The sequence below is a fragment of the Bombus terrestris genome, chromosome 2 (genome assembly GCF_910591885.1).
Source record: "Bombus terrestris chromosome 2, iyBomTerr1.2, whole genome shotgun sequence".
Lineage (NCBI taxonomy): Eukaryota > Metazoa > Arthropoda > Insecta > Hymenoptera > Apidae > Bombus > Bombus terrestris.
This window is the reverse complement of record NC_063270.1, coordinates 9,574,491-9,598,532: the sequence shown is the minus strand read 5'-3', so window position 1 is coordinate 9,598,532 and position 24,042 is coordinate 9,574,491. Positions and strand designations below refer to the sequence as shown.

Here is a 24,042-nt window from a genome sequence, read left to right as displayed (position 1 = left end):
TTATCCAGCTGCTGAAATCAGCAGCGGGCCAACATCGGCAATTTTGCCGGCCAAACGCGAGACTACGCGATAGCAGCAACGAGCTTCGGTAAACAGATTAAACGCGCGTTCGACGAGTCACGCAGGTGAGCACCAATTGCGTTCATTATTAACGTAATCAGGTGCACCTGAGCCGCGCATGAATACGTTGCAACGCGACCAGTTTACGCTAACGGTTGCGAAAGGTATCGATATCGTTGGAAACGCGCGCGAACCAACGCGATGATTCGCACGCTCCATTACCGTAATTTCCCCGTGAAAGCAAAAAGGGACGAGCCTCGATCCTCCGCAAAGTAGTCCACAAACGACGATATTAAGATTGTACAGAATCGTGGAAAGGATCGAATCTCGTTCCAATTTTCCATCGTTCGCGCACAAACCGAAAAGAACGGAAATTCGATGAAAATTGTAAAAGAATAACAGCAGAGATGTAAGCAGAAGGAAGAAGGTTCTTTCGTTCTATCGGGACCAAGCATCGTCTGGTGAAATTTTGGTTGAAAATTTGCCAGAAGAAGGTGTAGGATCCAGGATCCTACGTTCGCACAATGTTATAGTGGCTCCTATTTTCGCCTCTCGTACTTCGTCTTCTCCACATCCTTTACGATTTCGTCGTCGCTTCTAACGGCTAGGGAAACAGGGCCGAAAAGACGGTACGGTGAAACAGAGGGAGAGGAAAGTTCTAAGCACGAGGCTACATTTGCATTTCTCGACACTTAGGTCCGAGCGGCGCACCGACGTTATGCAAATCTTAATTCGCCTCACTAGAAAACTCGTAAAATTACCGAGCTTTTCCGCAATAAAGCCTCGAATAACTTGCACGCCTTTGATCCTTGCCCATCTAGGCCACGGTGTCTACCATCTTTCCAAGAAAGTGATGCCACGATTATCGTCTGACGATAGATGACGATCGTCGTTTGCGAATCAACTATTAATGGCTATCGTTTGATATTAAAACGAAATTGCAGAACCACGCGTCGAGGATTCGCGTTCAACCGTCCATTTGTAAATTCGATCTTCGTATTTCGACGTTAGCTAATTGATAGCCGCGATGCAAGGAACCATGATATTTGATCACCGCTTAATTAAACTACGCGATGCAGACGTAAAACTCATTAACAATATTGCACAAGTTGTAACCAACGGAATCCTACGTAACGATAAAACCAATGTATATAGCATATTAAATGTGTAGTTTTTCATTAAAAGCAAATGCGTGATAACATTCGTTATGCAGTTCCGATTTATCAAATAACGTTGAAACGATGAAAGATAAAACAATGACACGAGAATATGCTATCGGATTTCGTTAAATTTCGAAATACGAGAAAACTGTGAAATATAAATAATTTTTCCACGCGTAATATACAATGTTTTTAAAAAAGATAGAACGGGATAACGTTCGTTCCTAACAAATTTGTTATTAATTTATAATATTCCCGCAGTTATAATTTTCGAACATACGACTCGGTTAACTGATTTTCCGGAAAAGATTCGAGATTTTTAATTAAATTAAATGAAATTGATTAAATAACATAGGGGAAACAAAAATCGCTTTGTTACAACGGTGAATATAACAGATTATAAATACAATTTTGTTATTTTTAATCTTCGAGATATCCTCCCAAGTCCTCTAATATATCGTAAATTCATACATACGTATAGATATAGAATATCTGATACGAGTTTATGCACTTGAAAAAGTTCGTGTTAAACGTACCATTATCGACGTTGTAACAAAGATTAAGGAAACGTGCAAGAGTCAAGTCTCGCGGAAATGAACGCGAAATAGGACCGTTTTGGACAATGGTATGATGCACGTTTTACGCGTATATGAACTTACCGAGTGGCTCATTTAACGGCGAAATATCTCGAATAATGGTGACACAAAATGTTTCAACCAGAACATTTACGCTATTACGTTCCGTGTTAAAGTTTATTACCTCCAACCCAGGAATTCGAGGAAAGCTTCGCTTTATTAACACGTAATAATACTGCTATGTTAGTTTTTCTTTGATAGAATTTCCAAAGATATACGAGATAATTTAATAGAATATTTGCGTACACTAAACTTCTGAAATATAATTTTCGAATACAAATATTAACACAGTCAAAAGCTATTACATTTAGTTAACCATCGTGTTAACACCATATTGCGGTAAAAAAGATAAAAGATATTTATCCAGGTATAACGTAAAGTGGGAACTAAGTTATCGACTGATAGTTCCTTCCATATCCTTAGGAGATAAGTATAGATCACGGAAAATCTATTTTACTTGCACTTCGAATAAGGTACGATATGGAACAACGAATTATTATTATTATTCCTGTACTTCGTTAGTACTGGTATTTTATAGGATTTCATGTAAAGTGTTTTAAGCGAATGCAATGGGTGTAATATATTTAATCCAACCACTGAAGTTATAATTGAGAATAAAATTTTAAAGTGCTGCAGATAATATTATTTAAATTGCGTACGTAATTATTTAAGATTAAATTTAAATTTAAAGACGTAAATTATTGTATATAAATTGAATTTACATATGTAAATAATCATAAAAGATCATAGTAAAAATGATTATAAAAATAGATTAAAACAAAGTTACACAGATAGTGTACCTAATAGGTATATTCGACCTAATAGAGTAATTTATGTAATCGTTTTTATTTTCACCTTAGTGATCTGACCAAGCTTTATTAAAATTTGAAATAATTATAATTAATTTATAAAATAATTAAATTATAAAATATAAATTTAATTGTATTACATATAGACTATATGTATACGAATAATTTATGTATGTATAGCATATATATTGTGTATTCTTTAAGTATGTACTTGTTGCTTATGGTCCAATAAAAGACTAATATAAATGCGTACTTACATCTGCCTTTGTTGTAATAAATCAAACGTTGTCAAATCTGTATTCAAAATGATCAAATGAACTGTTCATCGTTCGTAATGTATACACTGCAAACCCCCATTCTTTCGAAGCCATTATTGTAATCAATGATCTGTACAAAAGAAAACCAAACATTTAAAATAAATATATAAAATTAAAACTAATTGTATTAAAATAAATCAATAACTGAACTAAAATTCTGTCTCATAAAACTCATAATAGTACAAACTATTAATAGTACTGAATATCAAATAAAAGACGGACGAAATCCAAACACAAAAATGTATGATAGGAATTATACAGTTTCTTTATAATAGTATTTAACAAATGATTAAATAAATACGTGATAATGAAACAAACCTAATACTAAACAAAGATAGAATTGCACGGAGAATACTATCAGGTATTTCGCAGTAAAAATGATTTCAAAAAGCGTGATACTTCTTGACGTCTCGATTTTCGACAGCAAGGTGGTGTCTCGCGCCGTAGCGTCGCCTAGCTGCTTTCCTATTGGTTGGAACAGAATGGTTTCTCGTTTGATTGAAGCAGCGCGCAAATTCGAAATATTGTACGCCATGAAAACTTGTTCGATTAACAAAATATGGCAACCTCGAATCAAATAGCCGTAAGAAATTTGTAGTGTTTTATTTCTTGCTCGACATAAGACGTACACGAATAAACGATTATTTGGAAAAGTCAAGTGTTCCAACAAATATTATAATAATATTATACAACTGTGGCTATATTATCTATATAATATGTATATATAATATAATACAATGTTAAATAATATAACAATACAAAATTGTGAAAATTTAAAACAAGATTTTTCAATAGTGGAATATAAATTTGGATTTGAATTCGAAAATTTGAATTTGAATTAAAAATTTCTGTACTTTATCTTTAAGGTTACCTTCGAACGGTAAGTAGCATATGTTTCTTTCCTTCAGTTCTCAGTTACACTGTAAAATTGTCACAATACATAATATCTTATCCATTTTTGATGCACAATTTTTACAAATTACCATAATGATACAGGTTGATAATGATCAACTGATCATTATCATTTACACGTTTTACTTTCACAAATCAAGCGCAACAACAGCGACTTCTAAAATTCAAATGATCCATTATAAAACTATATTTGCAACTAACAGTTACAAGCATCATAAAACCAATTATTACGCGGCATTTGACTAAACTAATTTAAGACACTCCGAAAAGAATAAGATCACTAAAACATTTCGATTCAGGTTTCGTGTTTGGAACTATTAAAACTTTTCAATAAATTCATCTACCCTGCTTTTCGAAACGACTAAATAGAGGACGCACAAGGCAGAATCGCAAGTCTACAGCTGTTTTTTGATTGGACGAAGGAGAAACTTTAATTTTTCTATCGAGTCTCCTTTGTAAGGAAGCCGATTGTACTTCCTTTCTCAAAATCCAGTTCGTTGAATGCAAATTTTACATTTGATAGCAAATTCGTAACAAAAACTAGAATCTAATGAGAATGATTGAACTCTTTATCTTTCTCGATATAATAAAAGTTTGATTATCCCTTAATCCACACCCTACAGATATGACATTATATCTTTATATATTGGCATCACTGATGCTTCTTTCCAGATGGTTTCTCCAGTGACTAATTCGTAATAGTCAAAGTTGGAAAAGAGTGGTTTTAAGCCGGTGCATGTTCCTGAAATGAATTTTTAAACTTTGGTAAGGGTATGATTGAAAACGGAAGAGATTTTATACTTGAACAATGTTCATTTTCACATCGATAATATTATTCGTTTATCCGATGTTTACTTGAAAACACACCTCCCGTTAAGCATCAATAATTCGAAGAATTTAAAGCAAAAATTGTTAAACACTCTCTCTTCTAATTAAATTGCATTCGAAAAAATGCATCCAGTGTGTGTGTAGAATGTATTACAATTGTGTTTGGTCATCAGTTACACATCCACTCACATGTCTATGATATTGTTATGGGTGTGCTTGTTTGACACACTCATTCTGTTTTTAAATTACTAAGTCACTTAAGTTAAGTGCATTACACTCGAACTTACGATATTGATCGGCGAATTAGAAATATAGATGATTTAAGGAACGATCGTGCTAGAGTGCATACAAACTTGGCACAAAATTATTGCTCACAAAGTACGTATTACTCGTAACGATCTAGTCAGAGAATTAATCTATCAAAACGATGCTGATGAATGACTCAACAAAGAATCACCGCGCGAAATTCCTGAAAATATACGAACTTTTCTTTTATGTTTGTTGGAAGAAGTAGTTTGCATCTTCTGCTAAAAATTAATCTTGTTAACCCCACATTTAGTATTTCGTTTGTTTAATTGGCTATGCACTTTGTTTTGCACTCATTATGCGGTTGATTTAAAAGCAAACTTTTATTTTGTAGAGGAAAAGAGATTGCAGCTTTAAGTTAAAAGCTTCAACCTTCATTGGAATAGAAATTACATAATGACAGAGTATAAGCTTGTAGTTGTGGGAGCTGGAGGTGTTGGCAAATCTGCGCTTACAATCCAACTAATACAAAATCATTTTGTAGACGAATATGATCCTACTATAGAAGACTCTTATAGGAAACAAGTAAGTTTTTATTATAAGCAATGGAAATAGTTATCTGAGAATATATTTGTATAAAATATTTTGTAACCTACAGGTAGTTATAGATGGAGAGACATGCCTTTTAGACATATTAGATACAGCTGGTCAAGAAGAATACAGTGCAATGAGAGACCAGTATATGAGGACTGGAGAAGGATTTTTATTAGTCTTTGCTGTAAATTCTGCTAAAAGTTTTGAAGTATGTTGATCTGCTTTCTTAAAATTGTTATGTTTTTTTTTTGTGAAAATTATGAAAAAATGCTTGCGTATGTTTAATGTTATAGGATATAGGAACATATAGGGAACAAATAAAAAGAGTTAAAGATGCAGAAGAAGTACCAATGGTGCTGGTAGGGAATAAATGTGATCTTCAGCAATCTTGGGCAGTAAATATGACACAAGCAAGAGAAGTTGCCCGTCAGTATGGTGTGCCTTTTGTTGAAACTTCAGCTAAGACTAGAATGGGAGTAGATGATGCTTTTTATACCTTGGTAAGTAATGTTATATGATTAATTACACATTTTACAAGCAAAATAGAAAGAAACATTATTTATGATAAATACAGCAAACAAAAATTTATACTATATCTATGTTTTTATTGGGTTGTTACTAATAAATTATAGGTGAGAGAAATACGGAAAGATAAAGAACATAGAGGTAAAGAAAAAAAGAAACGGATGAAGACAGGTAACTCAAGCCGTAGGAAACATCGGTGCTGTTTGCTTTAAATCACTGAATAATGTTAATTCTCTCATTTGGTACGTTAATATGGAAATAGAACGCAAAAAACATTAGATTATGTTCACTTTACGCACATTTTTGCAGCTTCCTCTATAGAATATTGTAATAAATTACAAGCACAATTTTTTCTATACATTGGGAGGGATAAAGAACAAAATATATAATAGTATTGTATTATATCACATACATTTTTACTCTTGAAGATAAATTTCATAAAATACATTATTTGTTCAACAGTCTGCCATATAACTCTTAATATTCCATTAGCAGAAAAATTTTAACCCTTGATTGCGTAGAATAGTCAGTATCAAAAAAATATTTTCTAGGCCATCCACTTCTTTCATTATATTAGACATGGAAAAAGTATTATCTAATCAAAGAATTCTATTAGTATTGTGGATGGAAAAAATATGTCATTCATTAAATTTAACAAATTCCATTTTATATATTTTATTTAGATAGTTCATAATTTTTTAACTTATTAATTAAATATGTTTTTATTGTGTATTTTTTCATTTTAGTGTGCATAATAAAAGATTACATTTTCCTAAACAGAAAGATACAAGCCATAAAACTCAAAAAACTAAAACGTGGATAACTCATTTTGTGCTGTGATGAAGTAATTTTAAGCATGCCATGCTAGTTAGATATTACTGTAATTAAGTATGCAATTTTTACAAAAACGCCTATTTGCTATTTTAATAGTACATAGTTGGCGTTTTTTTTTTTTTTTTTTTTTTTAGTGCAATTAAAAACGTATACTTGAGACTTCTTATATCTGTAGAAACTAACAGGATAAGTTGTTAATTTCTATAGCAATGTTTTTATACGTTTGCAGTAGGGAATGATTGGTAGATATGAAGTTATTCTGATTATTGTATAAATATAAGCGTCATTTTTATCGATCATTGTTGTTTCCATGTATAATAAAAAAAAACTTATAAAAACTATAATTTTTTTTAGGGATTATATTGCAAACCAGAGTGAAAGTTTCCATTGATATTTGAATGTCTATTATCACCTGTATGTAATAGTAATGAGATATCGCATTTTGCCACATCTTTTTATCTCTTCATCTTATCATTTTCATGTTATCTTAGTCACGATTGTATTACGAGAAACGTATAATTTTAAGGCATTATAAATATCAATTGTAAACTTTTATTGTAATCATAAACTTTAATATTTGTTCAGACAATAATGCCATCACATTTCAACGAGACATAAATGTATAACATAAAGGATCCATTTTTTCTATAAAATCTATATCGAAATATTTAATGGGATATTTAAGATCATACTTGTACGATCGTGTCTCGGGTCTAACTGAATTTTGAACAATCAAGGGTTAAATACTTTGCTGAATGATTTAAATAGTACAATTTGCAAATATTCTTATATGTATGTAAACGCGCAAATTTGTAATACTAGCTTTTTCAAATGTCGAAGATATATAAAATTGCACAGCATAGGTGTTATTATGTAGTTCAAATTCATAATAAAACTTTGTATAAAACGTGTTCTTTATATTCATTCTATCTTGAATGATTGTCATTAAATATTAATTATTATAAGTCATCTATGCTGTTTGGTTTTATAACATTGAAAGAGCAATCGACAAATCGTTGTTTGATCAATTTTATTCTTACGATGTGTATATATATCGAATAATGTTATTCAAATCAAATGGTACTAATATTGAAAAATTAAATTTCTAAATCAAAATTCATGCGTCTTTATCATATGTAGCATGTTTAGTGTCAACTTTGATGCTCACGCGTATTGGGAAACATTAAACGCATAACACTGTTTAATATTTTTTTTATTCTTTTATTCAAAACATATTGTCCAATGAAAAAAATATCATATAAGTATACACAATAAGTACAAATTATAAAAAGCAATGTTTCTTTCTTATTTAATACATACACTAAAGTGTACTAATTCAATAGACCGCATATATCGGTGGATAGGAACGTAAACGTAAAAGAGTATGATTGAACTCCAATGTTCACGGATTCGGTATGATATTCACGTTTAAAGATAGGGCAGAAAATAAATTTATAATGGTTCGATATATTTCACCCATTATTTAAAATAGCCTTATTCAAAAATATATACTTCATAATCGTAACATAATACCACCATTTATACATTAATCGAATGTTAAAACACATTTTAATGTGTCAATGTCATTGTGGATATACATCTTAGTTTTTTAACTTGATATTTAATATATATTTTTGTTAACAGATTTTCTAAGAATTTTTATATTAACTGATTAGGGTCTTAAATTTAACACGATATTCGTCATTTAATGGCATGGTAAAAATATTGCAACGATACAAATGTAATAATTAGTTTATAAAATAATTAAAATTAATAAAAAATCATTTATACGTATAAGAAATATAGTTTCTTAACCTGCTTCAATTACCATTAATTATTAGAAAATTTATCAAGATAGTATTTATTTTAAGAAATTGGGAAACTATGTAGAACACAATATTTTTGGTTTAATTTGCATTTATTTTCGAGCACCTAAGTAAATATAAAATCGTTATACGCCTATATGATTTTGTATGTAACTATATCACTGTCATGGTACTGTTTACTATACGTAAAAGCTATCTTCTAATTACATACGAAATGGTAAATATAGGCTTGTGTGTATACAGTAATATATATATATATACATATACATGTATATGTATGAATGAACGTGTGTTTGGATGTGTGTATGTATACATATATATATATGGCACATCAGTCTGTACGTTTACTTAAACCACTTATGAGTAATTATTAAATACTACCATGTATCTGTCGACAAATCTTATGAATTGTTTTGTTACGTTTGGCATTATTCATGGCGGATGGCTTTAGCACTACCGTATCATTTCCATGTATTTTTGTTTATGTTTGCTTAACATTTCAGTCACGGTCACTAATTGCTTTATTGTTGGCTGGAAAAAGGAAGCATTGTTCATTTACAAATGAATATTGATATGATCGTAAGTGTCTAAAGCGTCTAAACATATAAATCATAAAACACACCTGGGTTTTCGATAAAACTTGAAGTTCTTTTAAATGAGAAACACAAATATGATGCAAGGTTGCCAAATCTCTTGCTGTATCTGAAACGCAACTCCTATTTCTTGGATCTGCACCTTCAGATTCTGGTTTTTCGGTTACATTCTACAATATAAACTCAAATTATTTTAAATTCATATTTACTTATATATTATGCAACATTTAAATGCATACTTACAGATAACTGATCCAAGAAAACGACCATTCTCTCTTTGTTTTTAAGAATAAACGGATTAACTACCTCCATGTATGGTTCTTTTCCACCAAATTCTACCAAATTAGCCAGATTTTGTAAACATTTTGCAACCATCACAAGTGATCTGCAAAATTATTTAATGAGAATTAAAGAGCAATTTATTCAGTTGTAAAATTTCTTACGTTTAATATAGACCTACCCTACCTTGCAGCAGCTGGAGGTGGTGGTTCAGCTATTAAATTAAATGACCTAGGATTCAATATGGCAGGGCAAAGTAGACGTAAAAATATAAATCCACTGACTACTCGCGTTCTGACTAGTCTTTCATGTGGCCATTTGGCAACAACTGCTCTTTGCAAACATCCACAAATATATCTCAAGGTCCTTGGACATGCATCAGGACTTGTAAAAATGCTTAACGTCACTTCATCTAAAACCTAAAATAATATTGATTGCAAATTTCACAATCACTTGGAATAATTTATATTTATATTGTAATATTGTATTAAATTATATTTATTTATATATACATATATATACCTGTAGTAAAAATTCGGCATTACTGCAAGCATCCTCAGGAGAATCCATTTTTGTTGGATTTAATTCACAGCTCTGTTTACTTTCGATCAATTTTACTATGGTGTCGCGTAGCGCGGCTTTCAAAAAAGAAGTGCACACAGATTTCATATATAAATCCATTAAAGTAGTCGTAAGGCTAGCAGCTCTAAAAAGTGTTGGCGTTTCATCTTCTTTGTCCACCTAAATAAAACACCTTTAATAAGAAAGACACTTTTTCTTTAGAAGTGTAAATATAGATGAACATACTTCTGCTTGGTTTAATGATCTCAGGAGGTCTGCTTCTTTTCTTTCATGCCTAAAGACATACATTTTAAATTATAATGTTACCCATTAAATGAGAAGCAAAATATTTAATATGTTATACATTTTTGTTTATACCTAAATATTCTAAGTAAACTATTTGCCAATGGTACTCTATCCAAGTGACACACATCTGCTAATGCCCTAACAACATGCAATTCTGGATCCAATAATAGCTGTTGTAATGGACTATATTCCTCAGGAGGCATCGCTAAATCGTGTCGATACCTGCAATGTAACAAATACATAAAACGTACACAAACAATTGATAAATATTTTGATTATATTTCTACCTTATTCGTAGACGAAGTACACCCCATTCACCAATCGGGGTAAGTCCTGACAACGGATACCATTCGTCCATTTCTTCCCCATTCGTCAAGCTCGCCAATTCAACTGTCAATTCTGCAACTTCCGTATCTTTGCTGCGTTTTCCTTTATTGTACAGTGTTAAAGAAAATGACATAACATCCGGTGGTACATCCCTGTAGAATAATTTATGGTAAATGTCATTCAAACATATAAATATCTAAAAGGGCAGATCATATACGTACTCTAAAATGAATTCTTCATCCCAAATTGGATGTGATCCAGTCTTAACTTTTGTGCGGGCGACTTTTACATTATTTAGAGCCACTATGATGAATGGATTCGGTACTAGCTTATATGGAAGTCTATGAGCGTCTAAAATATGCAAATGTAATGAACGCAATTCACGAAGACGAGCAACCTTTGGAGCACGAGTAAGTTGTGATACACATAATGGTTTCAAGGCATTAATCCAGTCTAAAGCATTCTCTGAATTTGGAGCAGCCAAATATGTTATCGTGGCCAAACATGGTAAAGCACGTTCGACTAATTGAAAGCAATGAGGTCTATCAAAGACGCTTTCATGAACCTAAAAAAACTACATCTCAGAAAAGAACTTTAACAACAATTTAGTTATTATAACTCTTACATAATATATAATTTTTAAGGTGATTTGCTGTTAATGTTAGTACAATTACATACATGGAACATATATATTCCAAAGATAAGACAGTCTGAAAACTGACATGATCATGTAGAAAAATGAAGTTTATTTTAATTATAAAACTCGATCTACCTGGTATAAATAAGCACAGCTTAAGTCGATAAGACCTTTAGGTTTGGTTCTTTTTGGATTGTCATATAAATACAAATGAGTATCAGTTGCATCTACTAAAAGTACAAAATACAATGCTTTCCACTTTTTATTCTTCTCTGATTTTTTTTCTAGATATCCTTGCATTTTTATCCCTTTATTTTTCTTTGCTCCAGATTGTTCACGACATTCTCTGAGAGTTGCATATATTTTTTCCGCATGTTGCACCTCTCTGTTGACTCTTACACTACCATCAGGCTCAGTCACCATTGCTTGAACTAAAGTGTGACCTTCAACTATTTGTTCTTTCCGATATCTAGAAACAACATTTTCGTAATAATCTAAGAATTTCAAAATCTTAAAGATTTATAACAAACATACCTGTTTATAACAGCATCAAGACATTCAAAAGTTCTACCACCCATAAGATAACGTACACCTTTCTTTTCAATTCTAAATCTTTGAATTTGATTGTTTATATGAAAGAAGAGGGAATAATCACCAGGGCTATTGTCTGAAGGCCTGACCTGAATAGCGTGAAATAAAGAATTATTATTTTTAAACATTAAATATTTATAAGAAGCTATATAACTTACCAAGAAACTACCAGGTCCTGCCTTCACCAACATGTCAACAGCTTCACTTTTAGTGACATTAGGATGAAACCAGGAAAATACAGTATTAGGATCAATGGAGTCATCTAAATCCTCCACTAATTCGCGAAAAATCAAGCCTTGTTCACCAGTTCTATGCGCAGTAACCCATAACCAACCATCTCCCATATCATTATGCACAAAAAATATGTCACCCTTCTGGAAGCTTAACTCATCTGTGTCGGGCATTTTTGTATATGGCAGTATTGCAACTATTCGTTTCTTATCGTTCACTGGTTCAGGAGGTGGAGTAGGATGTATAAGTCTTTCTCTCTTTAGAAGATCAGAGCAATGAGTATAATATGCAACAAGGTCTGACAAGCTATTGAACTGTCTGCCTCCTATAACAAGATACATATTATTTTACAAATCAGTTACAATTATAATTATTCATTTCATTTACATGTTTACCATACCAATATAATAATCTCCACACACAGCTGTAATTCTAAAATGATTAATGCCAGTTCTGCCCAGATAGGACAATACATAACTTCCAGGCTTCCTATCGCTTTCACGTACTAAATAACTACCCATTTTACTTGCATCCCACAGTCTTTCTTCTGCAGTAAATCTATCTAATCTACCATGATACCATCTGCAAATTATTCGTCTATTAAATTTTCTATTCTTTGAAAAAACTTTTTTATTCTAAAAAACAATGTTTTCATTAGAAATTAAAATCTTTTATTGATATTAAATCTTACTGATTCTCTGGTGGAGCTGTTAATAGTGTTGCATTAGCACTATCAGGCTCTTCAGTGTCTTGAATATCATCTGGTATATTTTCAAGAAAAGGATCAAATTCATTTTCTGCATTCATTGATTCATTTTGTCCACCATCTTCGCTACCAGTGCTAGGAGAACCTCCTTTGCTATTATGATCCATCTAAAAACATAATTATATATAAATAAATATTAAATATTTCATGCAAAAACTTATAAGCATTTCTTTCCTTTTATCAATTCTATAATAAGAATATTTGATAATTATTTTTCATAGTAATCATAGCTTAATAGTACGACAATATCTTTGTTTCTATTATAGTGTCACATTATACATCATACTACTCTAAACATAGCATATATTTCTGTCAACAAGGCATAAATATCATGTGTAAATATTTACTTATAATTCCCCCCATATCCATGGGTTTTTATATCTTCCTTTAATACGTGCAGATACTTATCGAAAACATTGTCTATAAATAATACCGTAAGCACCTTTCCGTCGAAAAATTTAAAAAATAATCATTAATCTATGAAAACTTACAATATTCTGCAAGCTATTACAGATTTTCAAACATATAATTACAATTTATTTCTTCTTATTTAACTATTGGTATTTTCAGCGATAATACGATGACGAATGAATAATCTATGATGAATAATACCCGTAAGTACCTTAGCACTGTTGGACACGCTTGGACCTCCTCGCACAAATTCTGCCATTTTCGGTTCACATGCACTCCTTCATACACACGATTATGAAAAAGAAACTAATAGCATTAATTGAACGGCATCCGTTTTATTGCGATCCTCCTTACCACGATTATTTACAAAAGTAAGCTGTTATTGATATAAAATGTATTGACGTTTCTCGGCAGCCATTTTACTACTGCACGCGTTGATCGCGGAATATAGAGATATGCAGCGAGTACTTTTTACCGTATGAAGTTTTTAAATATTTTTAAATACCGGCAACATGTTTTTACAGTTATCCGTTTATCGTCTAATTGGGTGATAACTTTATATATTGGACACGATACGAATCTCTTAAAAGCACTTTTATAAATAATATACCATTGACAATACGCTGATATAGATAGCCAATGTCTTGATAATAACAATTGTTCGTATTATATTAAATATAACACTATTCTCGTAATAAATGTCAATTTTTCTGTAAATCGTAACATGAAGACAATTTAATTTAGAATAAATTTTGGTAGATTTTTAAACATTTGTTCACCAAACAGCTACTAGTTCCTTCTTGAATCTTTTTCGTTTGTTGCGTATTCGCCTTTTATCATAGCAATTTTTGTATTGTAGTTTTGATCGTAGTTTTGGTTTGCATTTAGTCAGTAGTTAAAGTAAATGTCATTCGTATGGAAAGTGACTTCGTATAACAATTTTATGTAACAATTTATCATCGTTCATAAATCGTAATGGTAAGATCGTGGATTCGTAAAATATAAAATGTATATATTGTGAATAGTCGAATACATGACTATAAACCGGTGACTTTTGTCATAACCTCTTTGATACTTATACAGAGTTCTCTAAATCGAGCAATTTTTTCTAAAGTTTATTTACGGGGTTGGACATGCAGTCTGCCCTATTTAATTTCCAGAGTTTACTGACAGTTATTTTGCTATTGATATGTACCTGTACTTACGTTAGATCTATCGTACCCAGTTTATTGGACAGTCGATTAGGAAAAGTTGGGTATGTATATTTTGTCAACTTTAAAAAATATTATGTATATTGAATATATATGCATTAATACTAACGTGTAATAATTAGTTTTCAGGGTACTCTTTGGAAGTGTGCCAGGATTGGTGAGAGAAAAAGTCCATACGTGGCAGTGGGCTGCCTTTTTATGGCTTTCAATATCTTATTTTGGTCTTAATATTTACATATGGATTACAAACTATCAAAAAATATTTCAATCAATTGCGTATAATTTTACACTAATTACAGATATAATGGATTTTAATGTAAATAAGCTTAAGTTTAACCTAAAATAAAAGGAAATAATTAATATTTTGGCTACTTGCACGGTATGTTTTATTTGTCAACATGTTGGTTTCTCCAAAGCTATATAATTATCCAATTTGAGCACATTTTCTCATCATATTTTCATAATATATTTTTTTTTTTCTATAAACAACAACATTCTTTTATTATAGTTATTGTAGAGTCGTTATATTGAGCAGTGTTTTACGATATACAATATTTGTTAAATAGATATATTTAACACGTGTGTCGTTCTGTTTATTTCGCGGATATGCTACTATTTCAATGACAATAAACCACGCATCATGACTAAAATTTGTACTCTGTAATAGAAGACATTCATGACAGTAATAGTACCAGAAGAAAGCTCCGACGCTCTCGGTTTGAAAATTTTATGTGCTAAAGAACATCGAGCCTTTCTAGTCGCACCATTTCGTACACAGATTGTAATTACAGAGTAACATATGATTTGCAGTTTTGCGAGGAACATTTAAAAAATGATGCAAAGCACATACAAATTATTAGGAACGATTATTGTCGATTCCTTGAAAGAAAAATATTTCTTCGATATTATCGCAAACGATTGTTACGCTAAAGAGAGACTGCGTTGTTCGCTTATATACACGTTTGCACAAAAAAAAAGCAAAGGAAAGAAAAGAAAAGAAAACGAAGGGACGCTAAATAATACAACGTATAATCGTTATCCGATAGATAAGATAGAACGTTCAGAAATGTATTCGATGATCGCGTCAGTTGATTCCTCGCAGTTAACCACATCGATTATATTTATAATTGTGGTCTTGTTTAATCGTTGGCATATGAGGTACGTTACTTGCCTACGGGTAATTAAAAAAATACGTAAAATAAGAAAAGTAAGGTCTAGTATCTTTCTAAAATATATAGTACGGTACTATACGCCCTACGGATATGAATCTTAGATATGACGTGTTTAACGTTCGTTAAGATGCCACTTACGATCTCAGTTCACTCTGTTATCGTACCGATAAATAAAGATATTATCTTATTACCCCTTACGTACAAATTAGTATGCTAATTATTTGTCTGTGTTCGAGTATAATCGAATAGTTGATTAAGGAGCGGTGATTCACGACAAACTGCGAATCTCGCAGAACGTGGAGATACAATTAATCGTTGATAATAATTATTACGGCGTAAAGATATCATAAGGGATGTTCATTTTAATTGGATCGCCAATGCCATTGTTGAAATAATTTCGAAGTGTGGGTAATCGATTGAAAGTATCAATTTTTAGTCGTATTTTGTCGAACGATGATCTCGTGAATGACACTGGTGGCCCACTTGAGATAGACACCCTGCATGTGTAAGGCTTTCGACGCTAACGTTATAAAAATTACATCGTTACTCCTAATAACTCCACAAATCGGAAATAATAATTCCAATGGGAAACCTTGTATTCCTTTTGCTTCGTTCGTTGTTAAAAAAATACTCGACAATGTTACATTTAGTTCAACTAAAGAACACACTTTGCTCACGACTTTACTCTTTTCCCCGCATTCCAAAACGGATAAAAGGGTCATAAAAAATACATTCGTAAGCATTTATCTTTTAAAATTCGCAACAGTATTCACCGCGGTGTTTGTCCGCGACAAGAGAGAGATCGATTTGTTCGCTGTATCGTCTATTTACTAGCAATTCGTGCTCGTTTCAAACGCAATAAGAACTTGCTTCTGTTCGATTAATACTTGGGAGTCACGATTTCTTCTCTCTATCGTTTGTTCGGAGATATCGTGGTCAAGTCACGGTGTTTATCTAGCCGCAAGATTTCCGATTCGTTCGTTCGTTTCCCTTGCGCGCCATCACGCGTGAACCGCGAGCAAACAATTTGCAGTAGCTTTTCGCTCGCTCAATCCATTAACAGAGCTTTCGCCGCGTATACGTTCGTTGCGAACGTTTACCGTAGGGTCAGGAAGAACAACAAGCAGACCGCGTAAATCCGCGTACCGCTGAGTTTCTTCGCGTTGGCACAATTTCTCACGTTCGGGGTGTCGCGATTCTTAAACAACTTTTTGTCTTTGATGAAAGGCGCTCGTGGATCCACCGTCGTCGAGGTCGTCATGTGCTTGCTGTAAACGATTTTCGCGGTACTCTTCTGCATCGCCGGTGTGCTCATCTGATGAAAAATTCGATTTATCGTCGTGACCTGAGCGAACTTTGATTTCCCTCGATTGCTCGATTTGTTCGAGTTTGCCAAGGTAGTCCGGGTGGGTGGAGTTGCTCGTTCAATTTCTGAAAACAATTCCCCTGGATTGTATAGCGAAAACAGGCGGAAGAATCCGACTTCGTTAATCTAAGAAAATACCGTGTAAGACCGAGCTTTGTATCAATTTTTTACGAGGAAAATCAGCCACCGGTTCAACTACCTCGTCGGCCAGCGTGAACGATCTTACGGTCGACAAAGACAAATCGTGGCCGACGAAATCGGTGTTGTCCGTGACTGGTACGGGCGAACGCAGGAACGCAAACATTGGCTGGGACGAGAAACAGCGAGTGACGGATGTCAAAGAAAATGTACGCGTATATAACTGGAATGGAAGGCGAAATCTAGGGAACATCGAGCGTGGAAAAATGACACGTTCGATCGCATATGTCGACTCACCGTACACTCTAAGGGTAGCCTCGGCTTTCCCCATGCTTGAGGACGCTGAACACGTGTACTCTCCTAAATCCGTTTTCTCTAAACGTCTTATCTTCAGCTCGCTCGTTGTCTTCCATTCCTCGTCCGGATGTCCCCTTTCGTCGATCTCGTATCTACCACTGTTGACACGTTGCTTAACTTTACTATCCGGTGAGCGCATACAATCGATTTCGTTTTGCGATCGTACGATATCTAGACGAGCTCGGAGGGATAACGCGAGGCGCGTTAATGAAAAAGAAACACGAACGATCGACAGCTCGACGTGTGTACATACATACCCGCTCATAATAACTTGCTCCTTTCTAGTCCACAAGTTAATCGTCTTTGGATATGCCTCGATCAAACAGATCAACGATACGTCCGTATCCAAAGGGGAACTCAGTAATTGATTGGGAACCTTGGCGCTAGGTGGAACTGAAATTCCAACGGATGATAAAAGTCGATTAATACGTAACAAGTTTGCCAACCTACGCAAACGAATAAAGAAACGAATTATCGAGTCGCGCAGAAATCTATAACCACGTTGATTTTATCGAGTTTCAAGTGCCATAAAGATCGCGCGGCCAGAAAGACGGTTAGCTCGGCGAAACGTGGTTGAATTTTCCAGCGACAAGAAATATCGTTTATGTCGTTGGTCGAATAAATCGAAAGAAGCAGAGTATAATCGTTTACCAAAGCGCGGGCCAACGATACTCGCTAAAGTATAATCGATTAGCCGGAATTTGAAAGCATATACTCACAGTTTACCCTTAGATAGACTCTCTTGCTGACTGCCGGGGGCACTTCGTTTTTGGCTATACAAAGATAAGCTCCCATTTGCCTCCTGTCTACCCTGGTTAATTCCAGCTTCTCACCGGACTGGTTGTCCACTATAAAATCTCACGTCGTATGAATATCTCGTTGAAAGCTCTCGTATACATATCGCTGGCCGCGTGCCAGCGTTCGCACGCATACCAAATTACACGCGAAATACGTCGTTCGCGTTAAAACAACCAGACCACTGCCTACTACAACGCTAAATCTCGCGTTCGAAAATCGTTTACACGATTATTCGTTAACGAGCAGCGGTACGAACGATTTAAGGAAGGACGGGGTATCGTAAAACGCAACCTGTACCCCGTGCCGTATGACGTTCGTATCGAACGAAGGCGTGGTAACTTGAAACATAGTCGACAACTATTCGCCAACTACTGTCGCGAATTTCATGATCGATAGGGCCGAACCGCGAAAGTCCTATCGTAAAATTCCTGGGCAAATTACGGCAAAATCGCCGAGAAACTTTCTAATCGTTTATCGGTTACGACGTTATAATACGTACATCGTATTATCGTTTAATTACGCGTATACGTTTTCAACGCTTTCGAAATCAATGAACCGCGCCGGATTAGATTATTATCGAGCAAACGCGCCGTTTCGCTATTCCGATAAAGCGCGTCAGTTTCCTAACGAGATGCAGCTTGCGTGACCCACCTATCGCTCGGTCTACGAATATTTTCGTCGCAGGCGGTGTCGCGTCGATCGTACTCAAAATATCGCGTATCGATTTATCAACACCGCTCGAGAATTTGTTCCCATTAATATCTCTCGACCGATCAACGAATTTGCCGCGCGTCCGAGCGAAAAATGCGTCCGACGCGAACCATTTGGCATCCGGTGTATTCACCGCGACCGTCGACAGCGAGGGAGGCGTGAAACCGCCAAATTCTACGATACTCGGAGAATCGACGAGCACAGGCACGTATACGGAAATATATCGAAAGTCGTTCCGAACAGACTAATCTCCATTCGATGAGACGTGTTCCACCGTAATTGCTTTCGATCGGCATCACGTAGGTTTGCGAATTTACGATGTCTTCATGTTCCGCTAAGCGGATCGTGATGGCGAATCGAGTCGCGTAGACACCTTGGATAATTAGTCGTCGAAATCTGCGATCGAAATTTTAATTACCGTCATGCTGGTTAAACGATCGTCTTTGTTACTTCGTCGTATTCTCGAATTTCTTTGAAGCTTCGAATTTTTCGGAAAGAACGGTGGCTCGAGAATGGCCAATATTTAAAGAGCGATATTCGAGAAGCGCACGGCGGACGTTTCGGGCAGCGAAGAATTAATAAAACGAAGAAGAGAATCGAAGGTTATTTGTCATCGGGAACGACGGTGGCGAGGGTGCTCGAGTCGAGATAAAAATGTAATATCTTACCTGGTATCAGCGGATCGTGAAGACCCCTCATAAGTATGAAACCACTTTTCTCGCGTCGCCAGAGCACACGAGGTGTCGGTCTTCCGGAGGCCTTGCAAGAGAGGGTGGCGTTCTCACCCTCTAGAACGGAGACCTCGCCCTCCGATGTGCCGGTGCTAAGTATATCCGGCGGTACTGAAAGAACAAAATTGGATTCGCGTGGCATTGTAGATCGGCTGCGGTTGGTAATTAGAAAGCCGCTAAACGAGAGAATTCGAGAGTAAGATCGCGTCGATTGAAATTTCCAAGGCGTTTCCAAAGGGGAGCATAAATCGAAGATTGAATCGAAGCGAAGTCGAAGTTTTGAGGTGCATAGTCGTAACGATGGGGTTTGCGAGTCGCGTATTTGCAGAGACGCGCGTGGAAATGTGGAGGGTGGCACCGGTAGAAATTACGGACCGCCGTAAAGATCGAGCACGATGTAACGGGACGGTACTAAAGCCGACATGGAAATTGGACCGACTCGTCTGTCGGCGGGTCTGACTGGGCAAAATCAGGTTAAAACGCTTCGCTCCCGAGGAAAATTAAATACCATCTATCCCTGGGTAACAGAGAAGGAACATTTTCGCAATGAAATCTCGTTTCTTTTGAAGGAGCACGGGGCCATTTCAATTACACGCGTTCAGCTTGGACAAATATTCTGTACGTCGAGCGGAGCAGAGCGAGCGAGCGAGCGGGCGGACGGGCGGGTGGCAGGCAAGCTTCGGCTGGAGGAGATTCAGCGCGAGATAGGGCCGAGGTTTGGTCGAGGTAGGGCGAGAAAAAAGGAAACGGGACCTTTCCTGTGTTTGGCCACAAAGGAATTTCATTCCATTCGGGCCGATCGCTCTTTCGAGTTGAATGCCGAGGCAAACACGCACACTCTCCATGAATTCTCTTTCTCCCTCGGTGTCCACGTATACGCACGATACAGCGTACCGCGAGCGTACGCGCTTACACGTAGTACCGTACACGCGTCTGCCAGACGCGGACGACGCTTGGTAATATACGCGCTCGCATGTATGGCGTACGGGGGAGGAAGTAGAGGGAAATAGTAATGGGAAGGGAGGGTTAGCGGGTGGAACGAATAGAAGGCGGGTGAGCAGCAACGTAACGTTACGGCCCGTGTTCTGTGTCGGGGTCCCATTGAAACGTATTCTAGCGGCGAGGCGCGCATATTTTCCACCCCTTCTCGAGGTAGGCTAATCGAAACCGGTGCGTGCGTACGTGACGTCTCTGCGACCGACCGCAAACACCCAACTGTATCTAGCCGTAGGAATGCGGTATAACGCGCAATTAGGCATACCTAGGACATCCACGCATCCCAGCTGGCTCAACATGGGCTTCGTATTCAGTTGGCACATGTAGCAGCCTCGGTCAGCTTCCCGAAGCTGGCGAATATGAAGCCGCGAAGTGGCTTCCTCCTCGTCTCTCGATTGGCTTTGATTCTTCGACTTTGCGTTCTCCAACGTGACGAGAAATCGGGGCGAGTGAGTCACCGTTCGTTGACCCATCGACAATATCGTTTTATCCTCCACACGAATCCATCCCACCTGAGACAGCGAACACACAATTTTTTATGAAAAGCGGATCCTCTCGCAACCCCATCCATCTGCGGATGTGCCTTTAAATCAAAAGTCGAATGGAAAGCCCGTTTCGGAACGAGTCTATACATTCGCGAAACGTTGGACCGCGCGACCAAGATAATCCGCTATCCCTTCCTACCATCCTAATTGCTTCGATATTACCACCAACGGATCTGTACGTATATGTGCGTATAATATTCCGCATCCCGGATAAACGTACACTTGCACGACCCCCAACGTAAATGTAGTTAATTATATCGACGTTTCTATTCAAATACGTAAAACGTAGAAGGGGTAGGCAGGAATGGTTAAATAAGCGACGACAAAGCGGATAAACAGACTGGTGGGCATCCAACGACGTAAACAATTGCCGAGCCGATTCAAAAATCGTTTATCCGACGGCACACGCGCCACTGAATCGCTGACAGACGCAGGAGTCGTTCTTCTTTTGACGGGATCACGTTTTTTTTTTTTCTTTTTTTTTTAAGGAAAAACGTGAATCTCCGTCGAGATTACCGCGTCAGGATAACGAAGGAGATTAACATCTGGCGGCAAGGATCGGAAAGCAGCGACGTGGGAACGCGACAGAGTCAGGCAGCGATCAACCGCGGAATAGAGGACAGCTCGAGTCAATATTATATCGCGCGTAGCAGCCTGCTGTCTTGCCGTGTGTTTATGTGCACCGACGTATATCCACGACCGATACGTGTTCGCACGTATGGCCGGTAGCGGTAATTGCTTTTAGGCGAGCTCGACCCGGTGTGCCATTGGCACCGCGGGAATCAACCTGACGAAAGGTTCAATTTAACGTCGTATCGCGCACCCCTTTGCCCCGCGGCCCACTCCCGCATCTCCTACGCGTTATCTATAACGCTGCACTTGGTAATTAATCCGAAGTGACTGTCGTGCACATCCCGTATGTCTACCTATGCGCCCGTATGCGTCGGGTTACACGATGTCATGCGACACCGACCATTCGTACGCGCGCGATCCGACCGTGTACCTTGCTCGAGGAACCGACTAACCCGACTAGCTCGTTCAATCTACGAATCAGCTAATGCGTTTACCCTGGAAGGCGTGCGCGCCAATTTCGCGGAATTCCACTTGCGTTCTTCGCCTTCCTCCGCCTCTGGCCTTATACACCTCATCTGGATGTACGATCGCGATACGATACCTTCGATGGTCGATATCCTCTCGTAGCAGATAACAAGATCGGTTCCTCGAAATTATTCAGCTCGAAGGAAGGGAAGAAGATACATGGGAAAACGAACGGGTGATCGAGAGGAGCCGCACGAGCCGGACTATCGTCGCTGCTTTCAGCGGCAATTGCGAGTCTAATTAGGATAGCTCGGCACAGCGTTCCTCGAAACATCTTTCGTGGAATGTAACCGGTAGAATCGAACGTGGTCTTTGTCGGAGATAATCTGCGAACGAAGATAACCTATCGTCGTGCTTTTGACCGTTTCGGACGAGAAAAGAATAGACGGGGACGAACGGGGCAAAAGTTTGAATTCCTTCCTTCTCCGAGGACAATCGATAACGTCTTAAGTACTTTGTCACTGGGGAACAACAATTTGTCCCGCGCAGAACGAGAACGGAAACTATTACGTCGCCGGCAGAATCGCTATCTCCACGACAAAGATAACGATTCGCTTGATTCGTTAATTCAGGATAACGTTCGACCATCCCACGAGGAAACGCGACTTCTTATCCGACGAAAAGTTGCCCGATCTCCGTACGCGATCCACCACCAGCCACGATCATCCCTTTGTTTCGCGTAATACGCCGCGCGCGATCATCGAAGATCGTCTTCTCTGTGTTCAAATTGCATCCGCGGAGACGTACGGGCCTGCTGGTAGGCCGTACGCGTTTCTCCCTTTGCCCTTTGCGTTTTGCCCTGTCGGCAAACAAACCGCGAGATTTCTTTGGAAAATTGCGGAACTGGTTCGACGGAGCTGACACACATTATCCTTGGAGTTACGAAATTCCCCGGTGGGTACGGCCGGGACTCTCGTACCCCTCCGGTGTAATATTTCCAGAGACCCTGGGCCACGAATCTACGTTAGCGCTAAGAGATTGCTCCCCATACCCTTTTCCTAGGCCAACCTCCGTCCCTTTTCCTCTTCCGTTCCATTGTAATCATGGAAACAATCATTCTTCGCTCTCCTTCCCTCCGATGCTTCTTCGTTCTAACCTCGACGATCTCGTTCCGTCTACATCTTCCTCTCTCTCTCTTTCTCTCTCTGTATGTATGTATATATATATATATGTATATATATGTATGTATGTATATATAGATATATATATAGATATATACTCTTCTCCGTCCGTCTCCCAAAACTCGGTCCGTTCTCCCGCCCTCTACCGCTCTGCCTATCTATATCCGTTCATCTTTCTCGTTCTCTTTTCGGCTCCATCGCGAATTTCGGGCTAAAACCCCTGTCTTCGTTGCACCAGCAAGGTGGCGTGCGGTTCCGCCGGCAACTCTGGTGGTAGTAGCGATGCTAGTGGTGTGGCGAGCTACCCTTTCGCTCGCCTCCGCAGCAATCACCGATTTGTCTGAATAAGC

At 37.0% G+C, this 24,042-nt stretch overlaps 4 protein-coding genes across 10 annotated transcripts in view; 2 read left to right on the top strand and 2 right to left on the bottom strand.

Moving 5' to 3' along the window:
* The first annotated feature begins 4,503 nt into the window (after nucleotides 1–4,503).
* On the top strand, nucleotides 4,504–8,390 carry LOC100644593 (ras-like protein 1). 2 transcript variants are annotated; one of them, XM_012318024.3, is made up of 5 exons: nucleotides 4,504–4,658; nucleotides 5,362–5,552; nucleotides 5,626–5,769; nucleotides 5,855–6,061; nucleotides 6,194–8,390. In XM_012318024.3, exons 2-5 carry the CDS (start codon nucleotides 5,424–5,426, stop codon nucleotides 6,296–6,298), a joined length of 585 nt encoding a protein of 194 aa, XP_012173414.1. In that variant the 5' UTR covers nucleotides 4,504–4,658; nucleotides 5,362–5,423; the 3' UTR covers nucleotides 6,299–8,390. The 2 variants fall into 2 exon arrangements, with proteins under 2 accessions (XP_012173414.1, XP_012173420.1); XM_012318030.3 differs by lacking the exon at nucleotides 4,504–4,658 and adding an exon at nucleotides 4,671–5,099.
* A 429-nt stretch (nucleotides 8,391–8,819) lies between these two features.
* Nucleotides 8,820–14,063, bottom strand: LOC100651514 (ras GTPase-activating protein 1). 2 transcript variants are annotated; one of them, XM_003393671.4, is made up of 15 exons: nucleotides 13,660–14,062; nucleotides 12,963–13,144; nucleotides 12,672–12,853; nucleotides 12,199–12,596; nucleotides 11,984–12,129; nucleotides 11,585–11,918; nucleotides 11,034–11,377; nucleotides 10,773–10,964; nucleotides 10,558–10,707; nucleotides 10,426–10,474; nucleotides 10,141–10,359; nucleotides 9,805–10,037; nucleotides 9,583–9,724; nucleotides 9,369–9,509; nucleotides 8,820–9,277 (listed from the first exon to the last, which is right to left on the bottom strand). In XM_003393671.4, exons 1-15 carry the CDS (start codon nucleotides 13,705–13,707, stop codon nucleotides 9,200–9,202), a joined length of 2,838 nt encoding a protein of 945 aa, XP_003393719.1. In that variant the 5' UTR covers nucleotides 13,708–14,062; the 3' UTR covers nucleotides 8,820–9,199. The 2 variants fall into 2 exon arrangements, with proteins under 2 accessions (XP_003393719.1, XP_020721437.1); XM_020865778.2 differs by lacking the exons at nucleotides 8,820–9,277; nucleotides 9,369–9,509 and having other exon boundaries at nucleotides 9,800–10,037; nucleotides 13,660–14,063.
* Nucleotides 14,064–14,269: 206 nt separating this feature from the next.
* On the top strand, nucleotides 14,270–15,034 carry LOC100651632 (protein kish-A). Its single transcript, XM_012317992.3, has 3 exons — nucleotides 14,270–14,426; nucleotides 14,588–14,703; nucleotides 14,782–15,034. The coding sequence occupies exons 1-3, from the start codon at nucleotides 14,424–14,426 to the stop codon at nucleotides 14,885–14,887; spliced, it is 225 nt and encodes a 74-aa protein (XP_012173382.1). The 5' UTR covers nucleotides 14,270–14,423; the 3' UTR covers nucleotides 14,888–15,034.
* The window catches only part of LOC100644475 (lachesin), a 40,110-nt gene continuing 31,096 nt past the window's right edge, over nucleotides 15,029–24,042 (bottom strand). For 4 of the 5 annotated variants that reach the window (XM_048414483.1, XM_048414481.1, XM_048414482.1 and 1 more), the window contains 6 exons: nucleotides 21,194–21,440; nucleotides 19,870–20,043; nucleotides 18,412–18,549; nucleotides 17,950–18,085; nucleotides 17,633–17,790; nucleotides 15,029–17,262 (listed from right to left, as the gene is read on the bottom strand). In XM_048414483.1, the coding sequence (XP_048270440.1) occupies nucleotides 16,928–17,262; nucleotides 17,633–17,790; nucleotides 17,950–18,085; nucleotides 18,412–18,549; nucleotides 19,870–20,043; nucleotides 21,194–21,440 (1,188 nt within the window). In that variant the 3' untranslated portion in view covers nucleotides 15,029–16,927. The remainder of the gene's footprint in view (nucleotides 17,263–17,632; nucleotides 17,791–17,949; nucleotides 18,086–18,411; nucleotides 18,550–19,869; nucleotides 20,044–21,193; nucleotides 21,441–24,042) is intronic. The other variant, XM_012318002.3, reaches the window with a different exon arrangement.